The sequence below is a fragment of the Piliocolobus tephrosceles genome, chromosome 1 (genome assembly GCF_002776525.5).
Source record: "Piliocolobus tephrosceles isolate RC106 chromosome 1, ASM277652v3, whole genome shotgun sequence".
Classification (NCBI taxonomy): domain Eukaryota; kingdom Metazoa; phylum Chordata; class Mammalia; order Primates; family Cercopithecidae; genus Piliocolobus; species Piliocolobus tephrosceles.
In genome coordinates, this window is record NC_045434.1 from 19160419 (window position 1) to 19184126 (window position 23708).

The following is a 23708-nucleotide window of genomic DNA, read 5'->3' on the forward strand; positions in this document are numbered from 1 at the left end:
TAAGCCAAGGAGATAACTGTGGGAAGAGGAACAGGCTAGAGAACCTTGGGATGGGGGCTGTGGCCGTGGGAGCCCCCGCTGTGTGAGGAGAGTGCTGGAACTCCTAGCCTCGCCTCAGCCCTCTGGGGAGGCAAGAGGAGCTGGATGGAGATTGAGTCACTCATCAATGGACAATGTTTTAATCAATCATGCCTATGTAAAGAAAAAAAACCCACAAAAAAATCAAAATGATGGGGTTCAGAGTTCCTGGGCTGGTGGTGGCATGGAGGTGCTGGGAGGGTGGCCCATCCCCATACCGTGTCCTCCTGAGTACCTCCTCCACTGGGCTGTGCCTGAATTGACATCTATCTAACAAACCAGTAAATGCCAGGAAAAACGTTTTTCCTGAGTTGTGTGAATCGCTCTAAAGAATTCTCCAACCTGACAGGGATGTGAGGGATGGAGGGCGTGGGAACTGTCAGATCTGCAGTTGGCCAAGAAGTGCAGGAAGCCTGGGCACTACAGTGGTGACTGGCATCTGAAGTCAGGGTGGCAGTCTAGGAGACTAAGCCCTTAGCCTGGAGGGTCTCCATTAACTCTGGGTAGTGTCAGAAGTGAACTGAAGTACTGGACACCCAGTTGGTGTCAGAGAATCCAACTGGCTGGTGTGAAGAAAAACCCCATAGACTTGATGTCAGGAAAAAAAAAAAAAAAAGGACACCACAGAAATGAACAGTGCCTATCCCTGGAGAACAAGGAAACCCTGGAGCTTGCAACAAACAAACAAAATTACTAATTATTACTTTGCTACTCGGAAAAGAAGAGCTACTTTTAAATGCTCTTTTTAGCCCTTAGGAAGCTTCAAACTCTTCATGTAGCTTGAAGCTTTTCCTCTCTGCCTTGAGACCATTACCAAGAGAGGCACACGCTTTAAGGACTGGCGGCAGGTACAGGTGCAGAGTGGACTGTTTGCTTTCCCCCCTACAGCCTCCTAGGGCAGGGGGAAAGGCCTTGCTTCTTCATGTCTATTAAGAGGCAGCGCCTTTGTATTCTTGCTCAGCAGGCACCTGGCTTCTAGAGGAAGAGGGAACTAACAGTTCTCTTCAAGATAAGCTATATCACATCTACTTCTTAAAATTTTACTTTCAGATTTATTTTATAACACTGTCTTTTGACAAATGGTTTCTTATACACATTATTCAAGTATACAAATTTACACATTTAAGAGTACTACTCTGAGGTGTTAAATTTTCTTACAAAAGTAATTTTAACCAACATAATACATGTGGATAGTTTTAAAGTGAAATGTTATGAAAAGTCTCTAAATTAAATACAGGTATCTCCTGCCTCACTCCTCTATGGGAGCCCTACTCTCCACAAGCAAGGTGAGTTCTCTTTCTGGTAACTGGGTTTCCTTTAAGTCATTAAAAAAGCACATACTGGCCGGGCGCGGTGGCTCAAGCCTGTAATCCCAGCACTTAGGGAGGCCGAGACGGGCAGATCACAAGGTCAGGAGATCGAGACCATCCTGGCTAACACGGTGAAACCACGTCTCTACTAAAAAAAAAAAAAAAAAATACAAAAAAAAAAAAAAACAACTAGCCGGGCGAGGTGGCGGGCACCTGTAGTCCCAGCTACTCGGGAGGCTGAGGCAGGAGAATGGCGTAAACCCGGGAGGCGGAGCTTGCAGTGAGCCGAGATCCGGCCACTGCACTCCAGCCTGGGCGACAGAGCGAGACTCCGTCTCAAAAAAAAAAAGCACATACTGCACCCCTATGTGCTAGACACTATTCTGGGCACAGGGGAAACAAACAAAAAACTCAAAAACCCTTACACTCATGGATCTTACAGTTTCTTTCTTCTCATTTCTACAAAAGGTTTAGGAAACTGTAAATTTCAGAGCTGTTTCTTCCCCCCTCTGACAAGAGTCGTGAGCTCACTTACAGACTCCTCACTTGTTCTCCTGGTCCTCCTGGAAGGGGCAGTGCCATCACATGCTGACTGCCGTCTTAGTCTTCCCTCACCGTCCCTCTAGACCTGTGCCATTCTGAGCTGGATCTTCCTGCTGGCTTCATTTTCCTCTTTCTCAGTTCATGCCCTTGTCCTGGTGAAGTATATCCCCCTAAATTTCCTAAGAAAGTACATTTCTAAGAAGTCTCTAAGAAAGATAATCTTGGCTTCCTCCTCATTCTTGCACATCTGTTGGTATTCAGCCTTTACTTGCACAGTTACAGTTTGGCTAGGTTTAGAATTTTAGGTTGAAGAATTATTTCACCCTGAGTTTTGAAGGCAATATTTCCATTTCTTTTAGCCTCCAATGTTGCTGTGGCAGGGTTCTTCCATTTCTCACACTTTATATGTGGCTGCTTTTTCCCTCTTGGAACCTTTTTGGTCTCCTTTACTTCATCTCTGGTGTTCTGAAATTTCACATGACATGCTCTGGTCTGGACTTTTTCCTTACTATGTTTGATTTTAGGTGGGCCAATTAATCTGGAATCTCATTCCGTCAGTGAAACATTTTCTTCTATTGTTTCCTCTGCTCTTCTCTCTTCTGGAACTCCTAATAGTCAGGCATTGCATCTTCTGGATTAATTCTGGATGACTCTTTACGTCATCTCTCCCATTTTTCACCATGAGTTTACTTATTATTCTGATTGCTCTTTTTAAGTATGACTTTGTTTCTATTACATACTTCAATGCAATCTCTGCTCTTCTTTCTGAGGATACTGTGGTTTTAGTGTGATTTTCTTATTCCCTGAAAGTTCCAGCTTCTTTCCTTTCAGCTCTCTCTTTAGCTATAGAAACTTTCTTCAAATTTCTGCGTGATCATTAAGAGCAAGGAATGAAAAAGTCTAAAAGCAGCTCTTTATGTGTGGGTGAAGCGGGTGGGCTTGGAGGGTTTCACTGTCAGATGACTGGATAGAGATTGGGCTGTTTCACCGGGAAAGCAAAACGCAGTACCTTTAAGCCTTTCCTTTCCGACTATTCATTTTTCTGCAGAGAAGGCTCCTTTCTCCTATGTGGGACATACACACCTGGCTGCCAGTGACCAGGAAAGAGGTTGCGGGCAGCGGGGGTGCGGTTGGGGGCCAGAGGCTTTCACTTTCACTTAATTTCCCTCTTTTCAGGCCTGACCCCGTGCCCTCAGGTGGGCCTTGTGACCTTGAGTCTAGACTCCATTTCAACGTAAAAGACTGAACCTCTTATTTCGTGCATAAACATGAACCTCTGTAAGGTCTACCTCCTGTAGAACCTGATGCTTCCAAATGCTGACCTTTTCTGGGACTCCGGCGGAAGAAATGGCTTCCCCCATTACAGCGCTTAAGGCAGAGCTCCTTCTGCTGTCAGAGCACCATCTACTTCCTATCTTTAAGAATTTTTTTGGAAATCTCTCAACCATAATTGTGCACTCTCTCAATCTTGGCCTTTTTGAGTTAATTCAATTTCAGTTACTTAATAGATATTTCAGTGGGGTTCTGAGAAGAAAAAGGCATACATGTCTAATTGAATCCACCATGTTTAATCAATGCTTCCAGAAAAATGATGGTGATTAAAGGTGGTTATGGTATTTTTGAAGCAATTATTGAACTTCAATTACTTAATTAATTTTTGAGACAGAGTTTTGTTCTTGTTGCCCAGGCTGGACTACAATGGCATGATCTCAGCTCACTGTAACCTCCACCTCCCGGGTTCAAGCGATTTTCCTGCCTCAGCCTCCAGGGTAGCTGGGATTACAGGCACCTGCCACCATGCCCGGCTAATTATTTTTATTTTTAGTAGAGAAGGGATTACACCATGTTGGCCAGGCTGGTCTTGAACTCCTGATCTCAGGTGAAGAAGTCTACCTTGGCCTCCCAAAGTGCTGGGATTACAGGCATGAGCCACTGTGCCTGGCCAAACTTCAATTATTTAATATAAGATATATACTCAACTTTAAGTGAAATGTTTACAAATGGGGTGGATTTCACTGAATTATAAAACTATCTGTTCTGACTGTGCATCTGTGCAAAAACCACAACTAAAATATTAATCTATTTTCTTGCTTTAGTAGTTACAGAATACTAAACATGTAACCTCATTTGCAGTGACTGAAGTCATTCTGAACCTCAATTACGACCCTATTGTAATAAAAGTGTGGACAGAATATTTTGTGGAGTGTGTATCAAACATCAGAACATGCTCTAGTTAATGTAAAACAAAACAAACCCTCACAAGAGGTTTTTAAAAGTTCTTCTTTAAAAAAGGAACACAGAAAAAAACAAGCTTCTGCTTTGATGTGAATCTAGAAACATAGTGTACAATACACAGTGTCACATCCTCCTGAGAACGGGTCAGCCTCCGAATGATAATGCAGTTGCCTGGAAATCCTCCTGTATTCTTTAGTAATCCATGCTGCAGAGAGCTAGCCTGAATTTTAGCTGTCTTGTCAATCAAAGTTTCCAAAAATGAAGTTTCTGAGATTAGGACAAGGAAGCAGTGTGTTGGGGAGGGGGTGAGACCTTACATATTGAGAGAATATCATCAAGTATTTCAAATCAAATTTTCAAATATTTTTATTAAGTTAGAGAAAAGCTACCTGAATCGTTCTTGTCCTGCTGTATCCCATATTTGTAACTTTACATATTTACCACCAACATTTATTATCTTTGAACCAAATTCCACTCCTATTGTATGATTTGAGTCATCTTTGACTAAAAAAGAAAAACAAGAACAGCACATTTAATTTTAGAACATTAACAGGCTTATCAATTTAAACAAGTGACACTAAAACCAAGAGTTACATCAATGGGGAATGGACATTGCTCTAGCCATTCATTTCTCCAACATTCCACTGAGAAGATGCATTTAGTTTAAAAGATAATACACATAGCCCCTATTCTCCAACAGACATAAAAGTTTTTCTCAAAACCCCTAAACAAATCATACATTTAAAAACCTATGCCTGAAGGTAGCCCTGCCATCCCCGAACCACATGCAATTGTGTGCTGTGAAGATGCTCACAGATGGCGACTGCTGACGTACCAGGGTACCATTCTGAAGGGCGTAATGCCCAGTGACAGGTCTGGAACTCAGGAAGTAATGAGGTGGAGACAGTTTCAACTACTGCATTAAATATTCTAAAGAAATAACAGTGAATGGAAGGAAAAGCAGGGGAAAAGGGAAAAGGAGGAAAAAAACTGAACCAAAGAATAAACACCCTCCAACAAAGCCCAAAACAAAACACCCTCCAACAAAGCCCAAAACAAAACCCTACGCAATCTACAGGTGTTTGAGTTTTCATTAATTGTAGTGTTCTATAGAAATGATTTGGGATGAATTTGTTGGAGAAATTAGTACTATTTGAATGGGCAGGAGAGAGGCAAAATAAGTATTTTGCTAAACCCAGTGGGAATACACTGCCTACGAAAGAACATTTCGGTGATGATGAACAGATAAGCTAAAATTGAATATCATGGCTACCGAGTCCATTGGCTAGTTTGTATTTTGTAATTGCAGAACAAAATTTAATTTTTCCAGGGATCAGGGATGCCACTTGGCAACTGGATTTATTATTCACAGGGCAGAGGGTGGATAAATGGTTACAGTGACTATGCTAGTCTGTTTCATGCCCCAACAGTATAGAGCTAGTACGGAAATTCCATTAGGAGTAAACTACCAGGAAAAATGCAGAGTAAAATCCTTCAAAAAACAATAGCTAAAGGCCAGGGGCATCCTGGTTACAAAGAGAGACCTTCCGTTCATCACTGTTGTGAGGAGCTGTGGGGAGGACCATGCAGGGTAGTTCTCTGAGGAGGAGAGAATGATTACATAAGCTGAGTACCTGGCCCAGTACCCTCTGGGTATTCTTTTCTAAGACTATACCATGCAAAGTCTTGGCAACTTGTAAATAAACTATCCAGTGAATGAATACTTGTTAAGTTCAGTAAGGACCGGTTCTGTGACTAAGCCACACTGGTTCCATGTCACTAAACAAACAGGCTCCAACAAGCTCTTGGTTGATGAAAATGGAAGTAGCAGAGTAAATTTCTAGGATTTTATTATTCTTCAAAGCTTTCTGCCCAGCCACCCCATACTGGCTCTTTCTCCTTTTTACCCACCACCTACAGTGTCTCATGTATACTTTCTTGAGATACACTTAATTAAAAAAGACATTCTGTTTTTGAGCCTTCACCCACCTGCCACTAATTAGACAGGTCTTTCTCCACAATTCTTTCCATTATGATAAAAACATTTTTTTATTTTAAGGGCCTTTCAAACCTACAGTCTTCTATAGCTTTCCAAGGTCTCACATAGTTTGAAATAAAAAATTCAACCTCCCTTACCAAAACAGCGAAGGTTGATGGTAAAAGATGGGCTGTGAGGTCAAGAGGTCTGTTCCTGGCCTATAAAACAGAATTGATGACAGCAACTGCCTTAACTACAATACAAGCCCACTATGAAGACCAAATGTTGTTATTTTATCCAAAATGTATGCCTAGAGTTTCTCTGGCCGCTCTGTCAGGAAATGGGATTCCCGCCAGAGAACCCCTTTGCTGTCTTCAATATCACTATAAGATCTCTCAGCATTTGGAAAATGTACAGTATAAGTAACCATATATTGAACCATTGTTAAACTGAAATGCTAACTTAATAAAAAATCACATCACCCAAAGTTTAGTAACATAACCCTTCAACATACTTTCAAACTATTACTTTTCTCCTCTGAAAAACGTTTAAGTTTTACTGTAGACAACTCTGAGCAAGAGAGGGCTCTCAGAAGACATGCATGGGAGAATGACCATTTGATGACACTTACATTTTTTTTCAATAAACTGATGAAGTAAGCAAGATTTGCCAGTTCCTGCATTTCCAATAACCAAGAACTTAAACAAAAAATCTGAAAGATAAAAAGAGACTGTGAAAATAACTTCAAAATGGTGTTGTGAATTTCTTCTTAGATCATGATCATAAAATTCAGTATCTTAGTCGTTAATACAACAGGAAAAAGAGGTAACTGAGTATCTTGTGAAATGACAATATATGTGTTGACTTACCTTCTCACATTTAAGGATTTTAGATATTTGGCTGACATGTTAAGTCAGCGGTTTTCCAAACTGTGCTCTCTGAATAATTACTTTGCAAGCTGAAAGTTTGAAAACTACTGTTGGAATAAATAACACCTGTCCTTCTGCTAGCCACTATTCAAAGAAATATGCACATTCAGTTGGCAGCAAACTTAGTTTAGAAATTTCAAGTGTTTTCTGCACAAAAGAGTAAGCCTGGTAGACTTTGAAGAGTCTACTTCTTTCTTCTTTTTAAAAAGCAGGGGAAAAGGGAAAAGGAGGAAAAAAATAAGTTTTGTCTGCACTTGCAGATTTACATGGTCTTGCTTCTTTTCCCTCGTCTGTAATTTGTTAGCGGCATAAGCTAAGTTTAGGTCAGCACTTCAAGTGTGAAATTTGTCTGATTCAATGACAAACTGAATAATTTCTTCTTTACACACAGAAATACATTCAATTTGGGATATTATTTTTTATAAAATGGAAATAAAGGATTTCCAAATGGAAATTGTTAATTAGCATGATGTAGTATCGGTAACTTCGTATTACCCATATTAATTCACTTTGTTTTTTGTGTTATCAGAGAACCGTACGTAGTTCTGCATAGCTTAGGAGCTGAGGAGCTCGGGAGCACCAGAACACCAACTCCCTCCCCGTTTCACTCAGCTGCTAAGTCCACTCCCCACCCTTGCTCCTGACCCACCACTGCTAATCCCCACTGCTGCCTGACTCCTTCTGTGGTCTCAAAGGCTCTGCTCTGTATTCCTGGCTCCCCTGTTTGTACCTTTGAAAGTGTCACCTCCACACTCTTTTCCAGATCAGACCAAGCACTCCCTCCTCAATTAAGCTCCAAGAGTGTGTTCCTTTACTGATGCTTGGCCTAGCTCTGTCACCTGTTTCTTAAGAACTATGTTAATCACCACTGAGAGATGAAGCCTATTCAACCTCTCATAATATTCACATGGTTATAGGCAATCAAACTAAAAATAATGCTATTAGAATTTTGTTGGCATTAAAAAATTCCAGGCTAAGCGCATTGGCTCACAACTGTAATACCAGCACTTTGGAAGGTTAAGGAGGGAGGACTGCTCGAGCCCAGGAGTTCAAGGCCAGCCTGGGCAACATACGAAATTCTGTTCCTAAAAAAAATAAAAATAAAAAACTTAGCTGGGTGTGGTAGCACACACCTGTAGTCCCAGCTACTTGCGAGGCTGAGGAGGGTACACACTTGAGTCCAGGGGTTCAAGGCTGCAACGAGTTAGGATCACGCCACTACACCCCAGCTTGGGTGACAGAGCACTCTGTCTGTAAACTAATTATTCAATGGATAGGTTAAAGAGTAAAATGGACAAAACTGAGGAGAGAATTAGTGAATCAAAATAAAACCAGGAGATTTCAGTAGGCTGTACTGAGAGCTGAAGACAGAACATATAAAAGAACTCAAGAGACATGGAAGATTGAAGGAAAAGACCTAACATGGGTCTATCAGGAATTTTAAAATCAAAAAAATAAGAGAATGAGGGTAGAGAGACCATATTTAAAGAAATAATGGCTGAGAATTTTATAGAATTAAAATTAAAGGATTGTTCAAATAAAAAATGACTCTGAACCATGAGAAGAATAAATAAGGATAAACCTACACATAAATACCTAATTGTGAAACTGCAGAATAAACATGAAGACTGTAAAAGCAATAAGAAAGAAAGGAAAAAAGGCTTATAAAGAAACTAGGTATCTTGATTCCAAAGGTCCAAAAACAATGGGGTACTATCCTCACATGGCTGAGAAGAGGGGCAACACTGTTGCATTTGATGTGCAAAAAAATTACCCTTAAAGCCCAGGTGGTCTTCCACTTCCAGAACAATGGAGTATGGAGTAGAAGAACTTTTTCCTATTTTTCTCACTAAGAACAACTAAAAACCCTAGAAAAGGACGGGCGTGGTGGCTCATGCCTGTAGTCCCAGCACTTTGGGAGACCAAGGCAGGTGGATCACCTGAGTTAGGAGTTCGAGACCAGCCTGGCCAACAGCAAAACCCTGTCTCTACTAAAAGTACAAAAATGAGGCAGGTGTGGTGATGGGTGCCTGTAATCCCAGCTACTCAGGAAGCTGAGGCAGGAGAATCGCTGGAACCTGGGAGGTGGACTGCAATGGGCTGAGATTGCACCACTGCACTCCAGCCTGGGCGACAGAACAAAACTCCGTCCAAAACAAAACAAAATGAAACAAAAACCACCCTAGAAAAGAAATATAAAAGACTCTGAGGCCAGGCTGAGACAGGCAGATCACCTGAGGTCAGAAGTTCGAGACCAGCCTGGCTAACACGATGAAACCCTGTCTCTACTAAAAATCTTTTAAAAATTAAAAAAAATTAGTCAGGCATGGTGGAGAGCACCTGTAATCCCAGCTACTCAGGAGGCTGAGGCAGGAGAATCGCTTGAACCTGGGAGGCAGAGGTTGCAGTGAAGCAAGATTGTGCCACTGCACTCCAGCCTGGGCAGCAAGAGTGAAACTCCATCTCAAAAAAAAAAAAAAAAAAAAGAGACTCTGAAAGGGTGGAGCAATAGAAGGCCAGTGTACCAGAGATTTCAGTATACCAGGGATTTCAGGGCCCAAGGAATGATCTGGAAGGAAGTTCCCTGGGTTCTTTTTGCCTCTTATATCCTAGGCTTGGAGCCGAACAAGCTGGCAACCCAGAAATGCCAATGGATGCAGACAAAAAAAAGTCCTAGCGAAAGCCTGCTCTCTGTAGCCATGGGACCAAAACAGGGGCAGCCAAGAGAGAGGAAAACTCTTCCACAATAATGACTCTATTCTAGCCAAGCACCACAGCAAAAACTATGGTCCAACCTGTACCCATGCCAACAAAGGCCGAATGGGGAGCCTAAACTTCCACCCTTGCAAGGCTACAACCAAGCATATCAATATTCCCATAAAGATGGTGTCAGAGAAGATCAAGTAGGGAGCTAGGGCTTTCATCTCTGCTGGCTGGGTAATGAGCTCTTCTGTGCCCCTGCCACAGTGTCAGTGGAGAGGGAAAGGGGGATGAGAAGAACATTCTAATCCTTACCCAGCAGTAACAAGATGAATTCCTCTCACGTGTCAATGGAAGCAAGTGGGGAATCTGAACTTCTAGATTCCAGAATCCAGACGTGATGGCAGTGATAAGGTAGTGTCCAAGAGAGGAAGACAATTAAAAGACTTAAATAAAGATCTAAGGTCCTATAACAAAATAGAAAAATATCCAGGTTTCAGTTGAAAACTCCTCATCATACTAAGAACCAGGAAGACCTCAAACTGAAAGAAAAAAGATAACAGACATATTTCTATATCAAGATGACAAATGTCAGAATTATGTGACAAAGATTTTAAAGCAGCCATCATAAAAATGTTCCAACAAATAACACAAACATGCTTGAAATAAATGAAAAAATTAGAAATCGTCAGCAAAGAACTAGAAAGTCTCAGCAAAGAACTAGAAGATACACAGAAGAACCAACCAGAAATTTTAACAATGAAAAATAAAACTACCAAAATAAAAGTTCAGTGGATCAGCTTGACAGCAGAATGGAAGTGACAGGAAAGAATCAGTGAACTAGATGACAAAATGATAAAGTATCCAATCTGAACAACAAAGAATAAAAGGCTGAAATAAACAAACAGAGCCTCAAGGACCTGGTGACAATAAAAAAGATCTAACATTCATGTCACTGGAGTCCTGGAAGGAGAGGACAAAGAGCAAGTGATTGAAAAAAGCACTCCAAGAAATAGCACTGAAAACTTAAATTTGGTGAGAGACATCAATCTACAGATTTGAAATGATGAATGAACCCAAACAGGATAAACCCAAACAAGTCTGTGACAAGACCATAACTAAACTTCTGAAAACTGAAGAGAAATAAAAAGTCTTAAAGGTAGCCAGAGAAAAACGATACTGTATCTACAAGGGAAATACAATTCAAATAACAGCAGATTTCTCATCTGAAGCTATTTTTCAAGTGCTCAAAGAAAGAAAACCTTTCAACCCAGAACCCTATGTCCTGTGAAACTATTTTTCTGGAATAAAGGGTAAATGAAGACATTCTCTGATTTAAAAAAAAAAAAGTAACAGAATTTATCACCAAGAAATCTACCTGCAAAAGAACAGCTAAAGGAATTTCTCTGAACAGGAAGAAAATGATAAAAGAAGGAATCTTGGAACATCAGAGTGGAAGAAAGAACATGGGAAGCAAAAATATGGGCAAATAAGGCTTTCCTTCTTATCTTGAGTCTTCTTCATTATGTTTAACTGTTTAAGAAAAATAGTATTATCTATATGATTCTAAAATATGTAAAGGAAATACTTAAGACAATTAAAACAAGACAGGATAAAAAGATGACAATAGTGAACTATGATATATATACATAACTATAAGTTATATATATATATAAAGTAAGACATAGAGTGACCACTGAAAAAGCTATGAGCAGAGATACATTCAAAAACACTCTTGGTAAATCAAACAGAATTCTTTAAAAACGGCCAGTCAAGGCAGGCTGGAAAAGAAAACTGAGAAATAAAATGGCAAACCTGAGTCATACAATATCAATAATTGTATTAAATGTAAATGGAATAAATACACCAATTAAATGACAAAGATTGGAAGACTGACTTAAAAAGCATGACCTAATCATACACCATCTACAAGAAACTCACTTCAGTTATAATGATATGGGCTGCTGAAAGAATGGAAAAGGATATATCATGCAAACATTAATCAAAGAAAAACAGGGCTGGCTGTATTAATATCATATAAAATAGACTTCAGAACAAAGAAAATAACCAGAGACAGAAAGGGCCATTACATAACTATTAATACATAAGGGTAAAGCCACCAATAAGATATAGGTATCTTGAACGTGTATATGCCAAACAGCTGTAAAATATGTCAAGCAAAAACTAACAGAATTAAAAGGACAGACAAAGCCACCATTATAGCCCGAGATTTTAACATTAAGTAAAATGTTAACTGTATGGTTGGCAGTTTCTTATAAAACTAAGCAACTGCACTCCTAGACATTCATCTCGGAGAAATGAACACTTTGTGTCATATAAAACCCTGTACATGAATGCTTATGGCAGTTGTATTGGTACAGCCCCAAACTGGAAACAACCTAGATGTTCTTTAACAGGTAAATTGTTAGACAATCTTTGGTACACTCATAACAAGGAATGCTACTCAGCAATAACAAGGATTAAATTGTCAACACATGCAATAACCTAGATGTATCTCCAGAGAATCACACTGAGTGAAAAAGTCAATCCCAAAAAATTGCAAGTGCAAGATTCCACTTATATAACATTCTTAAAATGACAAAATTATAGAAATAGAGAATAGATTCGTGGTTGCCAAAGGCTAAGGAAAATGTGGTGATAGGAAGGAAGTCTGTGCCTATAAAAGGGCAACAGGAGAGATCTTTGTGGTGATGGAAGTGTCCTGGATCTGTGTCAACGTCAATATCCTAGTTGTGATATTCTGCAATAATTTTGTAAGTTTTTCCCATTGGAGAAAACTAAGAAAAGGGTGCATGAGAACTCCGTATTTTTTGTTACAACTATATGAATCTACAATGATCTCAAAATAGAAAGCTTAACTGAAAAAAAAAAATACATTATATTATCAGACAATGACTGTAAGTTTACTATGCACAGTCCCCAAACTGGAAGAATTAGCAAAGGATTCAAGAAGGAAACAATACCAGAAGGAAGGAGTAGCAGAAAAGCAGCTGAGCTGTCTATTAATTCTTTTTCTGTGTGGTGATACATGTATTTAGATAATATAGATAATACTATAAGGACAATGAATTATTCCTTGGTAGATGACGAGAATCCAACTTCATGAGGAGTTTCAGTTAGTGCTGAATTGATTACCTGGATCTCACAGAAATCATTCTGGCAGGAATGTATGGCATCATGTTCTCTCAGAGTGTTCAACATTTGCTGGTTTGCAGCAATGATGATCTCACTCATCAGGATTCCATATCAGAATATGGCAGAATCTGTACTGTTTATTTTGCATTTTTAATCTGTGGTTTTCTTTTTCTTTTTCCTTGCTTAACAGTGGATGACATATATATAGCATACCAAGTGTATGTTTTACATGTTAAGTGTATAGTGCTTAACAACTACAGAAAGGCTTAACAGGAACGGGTGAATAGCCATATTACAGAGTAATTAATGAAGGGAAAATGCGTATGTAGGTTATATAAGATAACTAAATGTGAACTGGTTAAATAATTGTGTCCACTTAAATTAGATTTGGTGTTTATTATAGTGAACGTGAACTTGAGGGCTCAAACTCACAATAAATTTTTCTCGTTCAGTTTATGATAATTACATTCACCTGATGAGGGTTTCCTACAGAATGAATTAAGCTTGAAGGGAAAGACCACACCCCAAAGCAGAAAATCTGAAACAGATACATCCTACTAATGTACTTTTAACTTTCCATATGAGAAATGTCAAATGAGATGACAGGAAAGGTATCAAATAATTAGAATTCAATCTTGGGCAAATGTCAGCCATTCAGGAACACAGACAAAATAAAGACTAGGAAAAAATGGCCTCCTACCCACTGAAACAGCAAACATAAAGCCAAAAAAGATTAACTCTACAGGAGACACCTCATTTGGAATTGACTGACTTGTTTTTACATTCACTTCAAACAGCCTCTATTACCTAATGCCCCAAACTGCAGCAGATCAAAGGTATATACTGAAGTAGGACTGTGAACTACAGGCACAAAGGCAGATGGGGACAGCAGGGGATGAGCTAGAAAGTGACCATAATAGCACAGCACATTTTGTGCAGCAGTTGATAGTCAATGATGACCTTGAGTGTTCAAGAAAATTAAGCTATATTCAGCAGACAAGATGACCTCTGCCTTCCTAGTTTTTTCCCCAAGCAATGGTCTTGCTTTCGAGATTTCCAAATGTCAGAAAGGAAGCACGAATGTATGGCCTCTGACTGTATGATGCATTTCATGTGTCTTACTTCCTGGCAGAAGAGGCTAAGTGCTGTGGTATAGCATTAGAATTTGGGTAGAATGGAGTCATTTAAACAAGGTTTCCTTCTTTAGGAATTAAAGGCTTAGGGTCTGTGATTATGAAAACTGAGATAAGAGATGCTGAAGGTTCTGAGGAGGAATAGGCTTTAAGGCAAAATAATAAATTGCAAATTCAGAGATTAAGTTGAAAATACCTGTAAGCCAACACAGTGGAGATTTGGGGAAGCAGTTCTTATAAGGGCTGAATGTGAAAAGAGAAGCTAAGTGGAGAAAAAGGCTGCCAAGTGTCCACTGACTGATCATCAGCATCCCTGGTGAAACCAACATCACTTCAGGTGGGGGCAAAATCCTAATTACAGTCAGTTGAAGAATGAAGGAAGACAGACACTGTTGACAAAAAGTACTGACAGCTCTTATAAGCAGCTTAGCTGTGAGGGAAAGGAGAGGCAGAGGTAGTTAAAGGAGGAAGGCACAAAGCCAGGAAGCTACCAGTGGTAAGAGAAAGGAGGGGAACAGACATGATGGGTGAAGTGGGGACCTGAAGCTTTAGAGATGGGGTCCAAAGTAGAAGGCTGGGGTTAGTTTTAGACAAGAGAGACCTTCTTCTGAGACGACATAGAGAGGGTTAAGGATGAGGTAAGCAAGTTTGCAGACATGGCATCTTTTCCTTACATCTACTGGTGGTCATCTACTAGGAGTGAGAGAATGGGCTTGAGGAGATGTATGAAGGTTTAAAATAGCTGATGTGGAGAAAGACAGAGGTGACCAGGATAAGAAAAATGATTGCTAAGTATTACTGAGTACCCAGCTGGAAGCAGAGACCATACATCTGCAATGATCTCAATCTAAAAGGAGCTCTGTCTGCACAGCAGGCAAGGCAGACGCTGGGTAGCCAGGGCTGGAGCCGTGCAAAGTGTGTGTAGCTGAAAGAAAAAGAAGGACGAGGTGGAAGGAAATGCCATGGGTGTCTTATCTGAAGAGAGAGCAGCTCATTGCCTGAAAAGAAGAAAGGGGCCAGGCATGGTGGATCATGCCTGTAATCCCAGCACTTTGGGAGGCCAAGGTGGGCAGATCACTTGAGGTTAGGAAACCGAGACCAGCCTGGCCAACATGGTGAAACCCGACTCTACTAAAAATACAAAAATTAGCCAGGTGTGGTGGCACACACTTGTAATCCCAGCGACTCAGGAGGCTGAGGCACAAGAATCACTTGAACCTAGGAGGTGGAGGTTGCAGTGAGCTGAGATAGTGCCACTGCACTCCAGACTGGGCAACAGAGCGAGACTCCGTCTCAAAACAAACAAACATACATAAAAAAAAAAAAAAGAAGAAGAAAGGCAGGAGATGGACCAGAAGCCTGCAGCTCTTACAGTGAAGAATGGATGGAGTTGGAGTGGTCAGAATGGGATAGGTGACAAAGTCCAGGGAGCAGCCAGGGAAGGGAGTACCTGAAGAGGTGGTAGAAGAGATGTGACTTCATCTTGACTAGAGATCAAGTCAAGGAACTGTGGAGCTGAGTTGTTGACTGACCTCTGCAAGGACACTGCAGTGACCCAGGATCCATCAGGAGTTGGAGCAAAGAACAAGACCATATGACAGATGACCTTGTTGAGTAAGGACTATCCCCTGGGTCATGAGATAACAGCAACGAGGAGCTGGCAGAGGACAGAATATAAGATGACATGTACTTTAAAGGACAAAAAGTTTTGGTACAATGGTCAGGGAGGAATTGAACAGTGGAAACCCTGAGGAAATGCTGGTTAGGAGAGGTGGAAGGTTTGGGCAGCAGAGAAGCACATGACCCGTGGAGGAGAAGAATAAGAAGTAAAGGAGGTGGAACAGGCAGCAGAAGTTAATCATGGGACTCTGCAGTGTGCCTGTGGGAGCCGCGGTTCACCTAAGCCTGAATTAAACGTTGTCAGCACAGCGGAATCCTGACCCTTGTAAATTTAACATTTGCAGCACAGACTCCCCAACAATTGCTCCAGGTTCGTGATTGGGTCTTTAGTTTTCCTGACCCATTCGTTGGGATCACATGCACTGAGGAGGCTGATGTGAGGAAGCCAGTTACTTAGCAGGCCAGCTCTTTGCTATTTCCACTGATATAACAATTTATATATATATATATATATATTATAATTATATATAATTCTAAATAATTTATATATAAACTATTTTTAAAATATATATATTATGTATCTATATTATATATAGATATACAGTTCTTCTAAAGCGGAAAACTATTCCCATCCTGGCCTAGGAGGCTCTCGTATCCTCATGAACCCAGGTTCCAGGTGCTGTGGAAGCGGCCACAGGGGCAGCGGTGCAGATGCTGTATGGCAAGCTGTAAGATCGTCAGCACAGCTGCTCAAGTCACTGTGACGAAGAACTTTGGAATGAAACCCAATTTTCTTACCTTTTAATCTTGTAAACTGGCCCTAATTTAACTTTCCTTTGCATCTTTCAGGGTAAACAGTAACTTAAACCATGTTAAGAAGTCAGCTCAAAAGACTCTGAAACCAAATAGATCCAGGGGATAAGGATGCGGAAGAATTAAAAATGGACTCTAACTTTATCTTCTAGGCAAACACAGGAAAAATAGAAGACGGGTATAGGCGTGAGTCATTTGTTGGGTTTGGGACGTATTGTGTTCAGATGCCAGGAGGCCACCGAGGTGTAGTTAGGTAGCTGAAAACAAGATCTGTAGTTTGAGTAAAGGATGCGACGAGAAATACAGATGCTACAGTCATCAGCAGTAAATCACAGGCATGGATTGGAATACTTTACAGTTCAAATGACCATGAGAAAGAATAATACTTTGGTTTTTCAAAAAATCATGTTTTCAGAGTTCTCGAGCATGGAGTCATTACATGTCTCCCTGGACCAATAGCACCTGCATGGCCCGGAAGCTGGTCAGATGCAGATCTCCCTCACCCTCTAAGTCAGGATCTACATTTTAACACACCAGGGGTCTCATGTGCACATTACTTTGATAAGCACTGGTGCAATGTTTCCCAAACTTTGGTACTTGAAATGTTCACCAGCTTTCAGTGAATGAGAAAAACGAAATGACAAACATGTATAATCATGTATTTATTCAAGTTGAAGAAATGTCCTTTGTTTTGGTGTTACAGGATTCCTTTGCTGACATGTTTACCTGTTCTTTCATGAAATTAAGGTAAAGGAAGCCGGGCGCGGTGGCTCAAGCCTGTAATCCCAGCACTTTGGGAGGCCGAGACGGGCGGATCACGAGGTCAGGAGATCGAGACCATCCTGGCTAACACGGTGAAACCCCGTTTCTACTAAAAAATACAAAAAAACTAGCCGGGAGAGGTGGTGGGCGCCTGTAGTCCCAGCTACTCGGGAGGCTGAGGCAGGAGAATGGCGTAAACCCGGGAGGCGGAGCTTGCAGTGAGCCGAGATCCGGCCACTGCACTCCAGCCTGGGCGACAGAGCGAGACTCTGTCTCAAAAAAAAAAAAAAAAAAAAGAAAAAGAAATTAAGGTAAAGGGCAATTGGGGTGATTTCCCTAACAGCAAGTTATTTCATACTTTATTGGAACCAGGTGACTTTGAAATGCTATTTACAGAAGGGCGTGGTGGCTCACGCCTGTAATCCCAGCACTTTGGGAGGCTGAGGAGGTCAGGTCACGAGGTCAGGAGTTTGGAGGCCAGGAGTTCACCTGACCAACATAGTGAAACCCTGTCTCTACTAAAAATACAAAAAAAATTAGCTGGGTGTGGCGGCGGGCACCCATAGTCCCAGCTACTTGGGAGGCTGAGGCAGAAGAACCGCTTGAACCCAGGAGGTGGAAGGTGCGGTGAGCTGAGGTCGCACCACTGCACTCCAGCCTGGGCAACAGTGCTGAGACTCTGTCTCAAAGGAAAAAAAAAAAAAAAGAAATGCTACTTCCTTTATCAAGGATATCTTCTTCACTCCATCTTGCTTTGTCATCCTAAATTTCTCCATGAGTCGTATTTTGATGAGCAAAGCCTATATTTTAGTTTCTTAGGGCTGTCATCACAAAGAAAACAAACTGGGAAGCTTAAAACAACAGAAGTTTATTGTCTCACAGTCTGGAGGCCAGGCGTTCAAATTCAAAGTGCTGGTAGGGTCAAGCTCTTTCTGAAGGCTCGAGGGAAGGATCCCTCCTTACCTCTCCCTAGCTTCTGGTGGTTGCCAGCCATCCCTTGGCACTCCTTGGCTGGTAGATGCATCCCTCCAATCTTGGCCTCCATCCTCACATCTCTTTCTCCCTGAATACATGTGTGTCTAAGTTTCCCTCATCTTACAAGGACACCAGGCACCGAATTAGAGCCCACCGTAATTCAGTATGATGACCTCATCTTAACTCGATTACATCTGCAAAGATCTTATTTCCAAATGTGGTCACATTCATGGGTACTAGGGGTTAGGACTTAAACAGATATTTTGGGGAACACAATTCAACCCAAACAGCCTACAATGATACAGTTTTAAAGGAAAATATTCTGATAATTCTCAAAATTATATGACAAATACTGTAATACTGTGCTGTTTTCAAAATCAAGCACAAAATAAAAACATTAAGAGTATATTTTAATAAAAATGAGCATAGAACCAGCAATTTGAGTTGTATTCTTCTGTTTCATATATTATTCCCATTGTAGATGGCATAAACTCTAATATATAGAGAGATTTTGTATTAGATTTTTCCTCACTCTCAAACTGCCCCAGCACTTAAATTTTAAAAGAAATTTCTGGCATTTTCCCACTACATATACTTTTTAGCTCCTTTCTGAACATTGCTGCTTGGCATCAAAATTACTTTCAGCCAGTTTGTAATCTCCCAGGTCTCAGATGGCTGAAGCAGAGTTCCTTGGGAAGTCCCAAGCCGTACTAACTGGCCAGGGCTTTAAGAATGTAGTGTATCTAATGAATTTGGGAGAATTTTGTTTCATATTCAGATTAAGGGTTCTATCCGAAACCTAAGATTTCAATTTGTTTCACGATATTACATAAAGTACAGTATTCATGTGGTGACTTCAAAGCAACAAAAATGTTCAACACTACTCAGTCTATGGAAGGTGAAATACTGTTTTAATATGTTAAAAAGCATATTAAATGGACACATTAATGAAAGGTAGCTCATTAACAGTACATTTTAGCAGGGCACAGTGGCTCATGCCTGTGATCTCAACACTTCGGGAGGTGGAGGCATGAGGATCACTTGAGCCCAGGAGTTCGAGATGAGACTGCAACAGTGAGAGACCTCGTCTAGACAAAAAAAATTTAAAAAAAGAAAAAAAATTAGCCAGGTGTGGTGGCATGCACCTGGGGTCCCAGCTGCTCAGGAGGCTGAAGTGGGAGGATTACTTGAGCTAGAAAAGTGGAGGCTGCAGTGAGCCATGATTGCGTCACTGCACTCCAGCCTGGGTGACAGAGTGAGGTCCTGTCTCAAAAAAAAAAAAAAAAAAAAAAAAAGATTGAAAAACAAAAAACGAAAACCCAGTACATTTCATGCACTGGCCTTTGATTTTTCCTCATCTCTCTGTCAAGCTACACAGAGCCTCCTTTTAGAGAAGAGCAAATGAGCACAGAGTACAAAGGAGTTTAAAGGTTAGGCAAACATTCCTTCACCAGCTCAGAGGCACATATCCAGAAGGGAGCCTGACTGTTTCACTTTTAAGGAACAATGCTATATAAATATGGCCATTGATACGTCAAAGTGACAGCCTAGGACTTGGTTCTAGGTGACTTTTCTTTTACTTCAGCTTGGCAAACTTCAACTGTCCTGCTTGCTCTTTCTAAAGCTCATTTTCTTTTTTTGAGACTCTCACTCTGTCATCCAGGTTGGAGTGCAGTGGCGCAATCTTGGCTCACTGCAACCTTTGCCTCCTGGGTTCAAGCAATTCTCATGCCTCAGCCTCCCGAGTAGCTGGGACTACAAGTGTACCACCATGCCCAGGTAATTTTTCGTATTTTTAATAGGGTTGGGGTTTCGCCATGTTGGCCAGGCTGGTATCGAACTCCTGAGCTCAAGTGATCTGCCCCCTCGGCCTTCCAAAGTGCTGGGATTACAGGCGTGAGCCATCACGTCTGGCCTCATTTTCTATTTATTAGTTTCTACTAGTTTTCGATTAATTTCCTCTATTAGAAGAAAAGATTCAATTCGGAATTGCAAAGTAAAAACATACTTGGAAGTTATCATGAAATAAGAATACTAATGGTCAAAGCCTTATGATCAGAATGCAATCAATCTGTGAAGCTCGAAAGTTCAGTTAACTGTGTCTGAAGTGGAGATGCCAAAGATATGCTCTATTTTATCAGTTGTTATCATTGCGTAAACGAAAAATGAAACATAAAAGCTCTATCTCCTGAACTCTTCCAGTCCTTTCTTACTGATTCATGACCCCCACTTGCTTTTCTTCTTTGGACATTCCACCCTTCCCTTGTGCTCTGTGCTCCTTACTCAGGTTAAAGAAACTAAGCATGGGCTAAAGAGCACTTGAAAATAAAGAAGTGCAAAGATGCAACCAAAAATTGCTAAAGCATGTTTTCCTTACAACATTTCTGACTGTGGTTCTGTACAGGAAGAACCAGATCACTGCCATTTGCAGAAGCATTTGCAAACACTTGTCCTGACCAAGGCATCGACTTACTGGAGGATTTCCTAAGCCTTCTAGGAACAGATGTCATGTTCCTGTGTCACCAAGAACAGGGCAGTACCAGTCACAGGAGTCACTCACTGAAGGTGGACCAAAGGCACTGTGACCCCAGCATGGAAGCCCTTCCAAAAGTTCCCATTTTTTCTTACAAGACAGACTGACGCCTTCCTCAAGGCCCTCTCCTCTCTGTCTCCTCATCCATCTCTCCAGCCTGGTGCTCAAAACACACCCTTCTTGAGTTGCCCTTCCCACAGGCCTGAGATGTTCTGTGTGTTGCCTGGTTAATGCCTCCCCGACACCCCTGTCTGGGTCACCTTTCTTTCTAACACACTTTCACGGACCACACTCCTTAAGAACTCTTGCTTGGTTTTTAATTATTCACTCATTAGTATCACAATTGGATTAATACTGCATTCCCTCAATAGACTGTACGCTCCATGAGACTAGAGCCGTGTCTGCTGTCTTTCTGCAGGACTCACAGCCCTCCCAGCACGGTGCCCGCTTCCCTAATGCCATTCCACAGTATTTGTTGCCGAGAAGGAGGCAGCACGCCAGGACAGATGGAGACAGGACTAATTTGGCTTGAGGTATGTAATTTTGAACTTGAACCTCTCTCTGGGACTGTAAAACTCCAAATCAAAGTCTTAATCTGAGAATACACACATCTGAAAGAGTGATTAGGGACTGGTAAACATCTATTAATATTCAACTCTGATAGAAAGTACAAGTTGTTTATTCTTACCACGCAAGGCCAAAAAAAGGGGGTAGAAAAAAAAAACCACCACACAGTATACGCACTGGGAAAGCTTTCGCTTATTCAAAACAGTATTTGTCGAGCACCTCCAGGTCTGGGTGCTGCAGGGGAAACAAAGATTAAACAGCCAAGGCTTTGCTTCCAAGGTGCTTACTGTCTTAAGGATACAAGACATGTTTATAAATAGCCAAAATGCAACCCAGAAAAGGCTAAAAAACACTGAGAGGGAGGGAGAAATAAACGAAGAGATGTCCGGAGGGAGAGATGAATTAGTCTACCAATAACTCCTCACCGTAATCCCAATGTAAAGCAAGGAATTCCAAACCAGGAAAGGTCAAACTGAAGTATTTGAGGAACACAGGAGTCGCCCTAAGCCCTTCACACGGCTCGCTGGGGATAATATAGCAGCTGAAACGGAACATCAAGCTGGCTTTCCAAACCTTCAGTTATTTACATTAGACTGAGAGAGGAAAAGCGCTAACTGTGCAGGCGCAGAGAAAGAGCAAGAGGAAACTTGAAAAGGCGGATCACGCCAATGCGCTGTGCACAGCCCCGCCCGCGCCCCGCGCACCCGCTACCCCACCCGAGCTCCCAGCGGCCCGCGTCCCCCATCTCGGTCCTAGGCCCAGACACCTCCGAGACCCGTCCCCCGGCTCCGGCCGGTGCCATCGCCACCCTCACGACCCCCGCAGCCCAGGCCCGGCCCCGCGCCGGCGACGCCCCCCGCGGCCCGATCCGCGCGCCCAGCCAGCCCGGGCCTCGTACCGTAGGTTTCGGACATGGCCGTCTGCGACATCTTGGGAGCGGCGTCGCCTCTCGCCGGGTCACCGGCTGCACTCGCCCGCGGTCCGCTGGCGCGTCTCGGTGGGGAAGGACCTGGGGCGGGGGACCGGAGGAGGGAGGGGCCCAACCGGTCCCCACGGCAACCGCCGGCCTCCCAGCGGCTGCGGCCCAGCCGGACTCCAGCTCCGCGCAGGCGCAGGGCCCTCCACCGTCCGTCCGGCCGCGACCGCGAGGAGGAAGAGGAGATGGGCTACGCGAGGCCCGGCCCACGCCGCATTCGCGCGTGCGCACGGGAAGGCCGGGGCGGGGCGCATGGGGACCTCGGCGCGCGCCGGAAGCACGTGCGCGGGCTGGGTCCCCTGGCGGTGTGCGCCGAGGCTGGCAGAGCGGTGGGTGGGGGCGTTGGGGGCTGAGTCCCGATTTTCCTCAGGGAAAGTCGGGTAGAGGCAGGCGGTGGGCAGGTTTGGGGGTGACAGAGGGCTGGAGACAGTAGGGTCCAGTTACCGAACAGAGGAGGAAGGTGCCCGCACTGGGGAGGAAAGCAGTCCATTTGCCAAACTGGCCCGTCTTAGTTAAGACATTGTCTTCAGTCATCATCTGAGGCTGTCAGCCAGGAAAAAACTTCCCTGACGCAGTTATGATCGAGGCCAGAACTTGGTTAATGTGTAACAAGGGGGCAGTAGGCCCCAGGTGTCCAGCCAGAGGCCGCCCTGTGAATGGGAGGCAGGTTCGTTTACCCGTTGGGAAGCTAAGCTTTCACTCCAAACTGCCGCGCCCTCTTGAATGGAGCTGAGAGGGTGTGGGCAGAATGACAGAAGCTCAAGAAGCCCAGATGTTGAAGGGTCATCGCAAGACTACAGACAGCAGCCTCTCCGCATTCCATTTTAGAGGGTTCTGGATTATGGCTGAGAACTATCTCCTGGCCCTCAGCTGGGGATGTCTTTCCAAATTTAGGAGTTTTTTTGTTTTTATTTTTTAACAGGGTCTAACTCTTGTCAGCGGAGCCCTGCCGATTCTCCCGCCTCAGCCTCCTGAGTAGCTGAGGCTAGGGGCACACAGCACCACACCGCGGCAATTTTTAAATTTTTTGTACAGATGGGGTCTCGTTATGTTGCCCAGGCTGGTCTTGAACTCCTGAGTTCAAGCATCCTCCCTCCTTGGCCTCCCAAATTGCTGGGATTACAGGCGTGAATCGTCTCACCTGGCCTTGGATAGTTTGGTTTCAGAAGCAAAACTGAGTTAGAATCCCCTTCTGTGGGAAATGTAGAGATAAACATTTATGGGAACGAGAATTTTGGTTGAGGATTTGGCCCATCTGAGCTTGATCAGGGCCACATAGCACCTCATAGTTCCAACCTTGTTCACAATAGGTTGTCGAATGCTCAAAATATCCCTGGCTAAGCTCCTAAGTGACCTGGACTGTGTGGAAAATGCCAGTACAAAGTTGTTTTTTTTTTTTT

The 23708-nt window shown here is 42.6% G+C and overlaps 1 protein-coding gene across 4 annotated transcripts in view; it reads right to left on the reverse strand.

Annotated features, from left to right (window-relative positions):
* RAB4A (RAB4A, member RAS oncogene family) overlaps nt 1-22539 on the reverse strand; it is a 34622-nt gene extending 12083 nt beyond the window's left edge. For 2 of the 4 annotated variants that reach the window (XM_023191781.2, XM_023191780.2), the window contains exons 1-3: nt 22231-22539; nt 6776-6856; nt 4556-4670 (exon numbers count right to left, since the gene is read on the reverse strand). In XM_023191781.2, the coding sequence (XP_023047549.1) occupies nt 4556-4670; nt 6776-6856; nt 22231-22261 (227 nt within the window). In that variant the 5' untranslated portion in view covers nt 22262-22539. The remainder of the gene's footprint in view (nt 1-4555; nt 4671-6775; nt 6857-22230) is intronic. The other 2 variants (XM_023191782.3, XM_023191783.2) reach the window with 2 other exon arrangements.
* Between the last annotated feature and the right edge of the window lie 1169 nt (nt 22540-23708).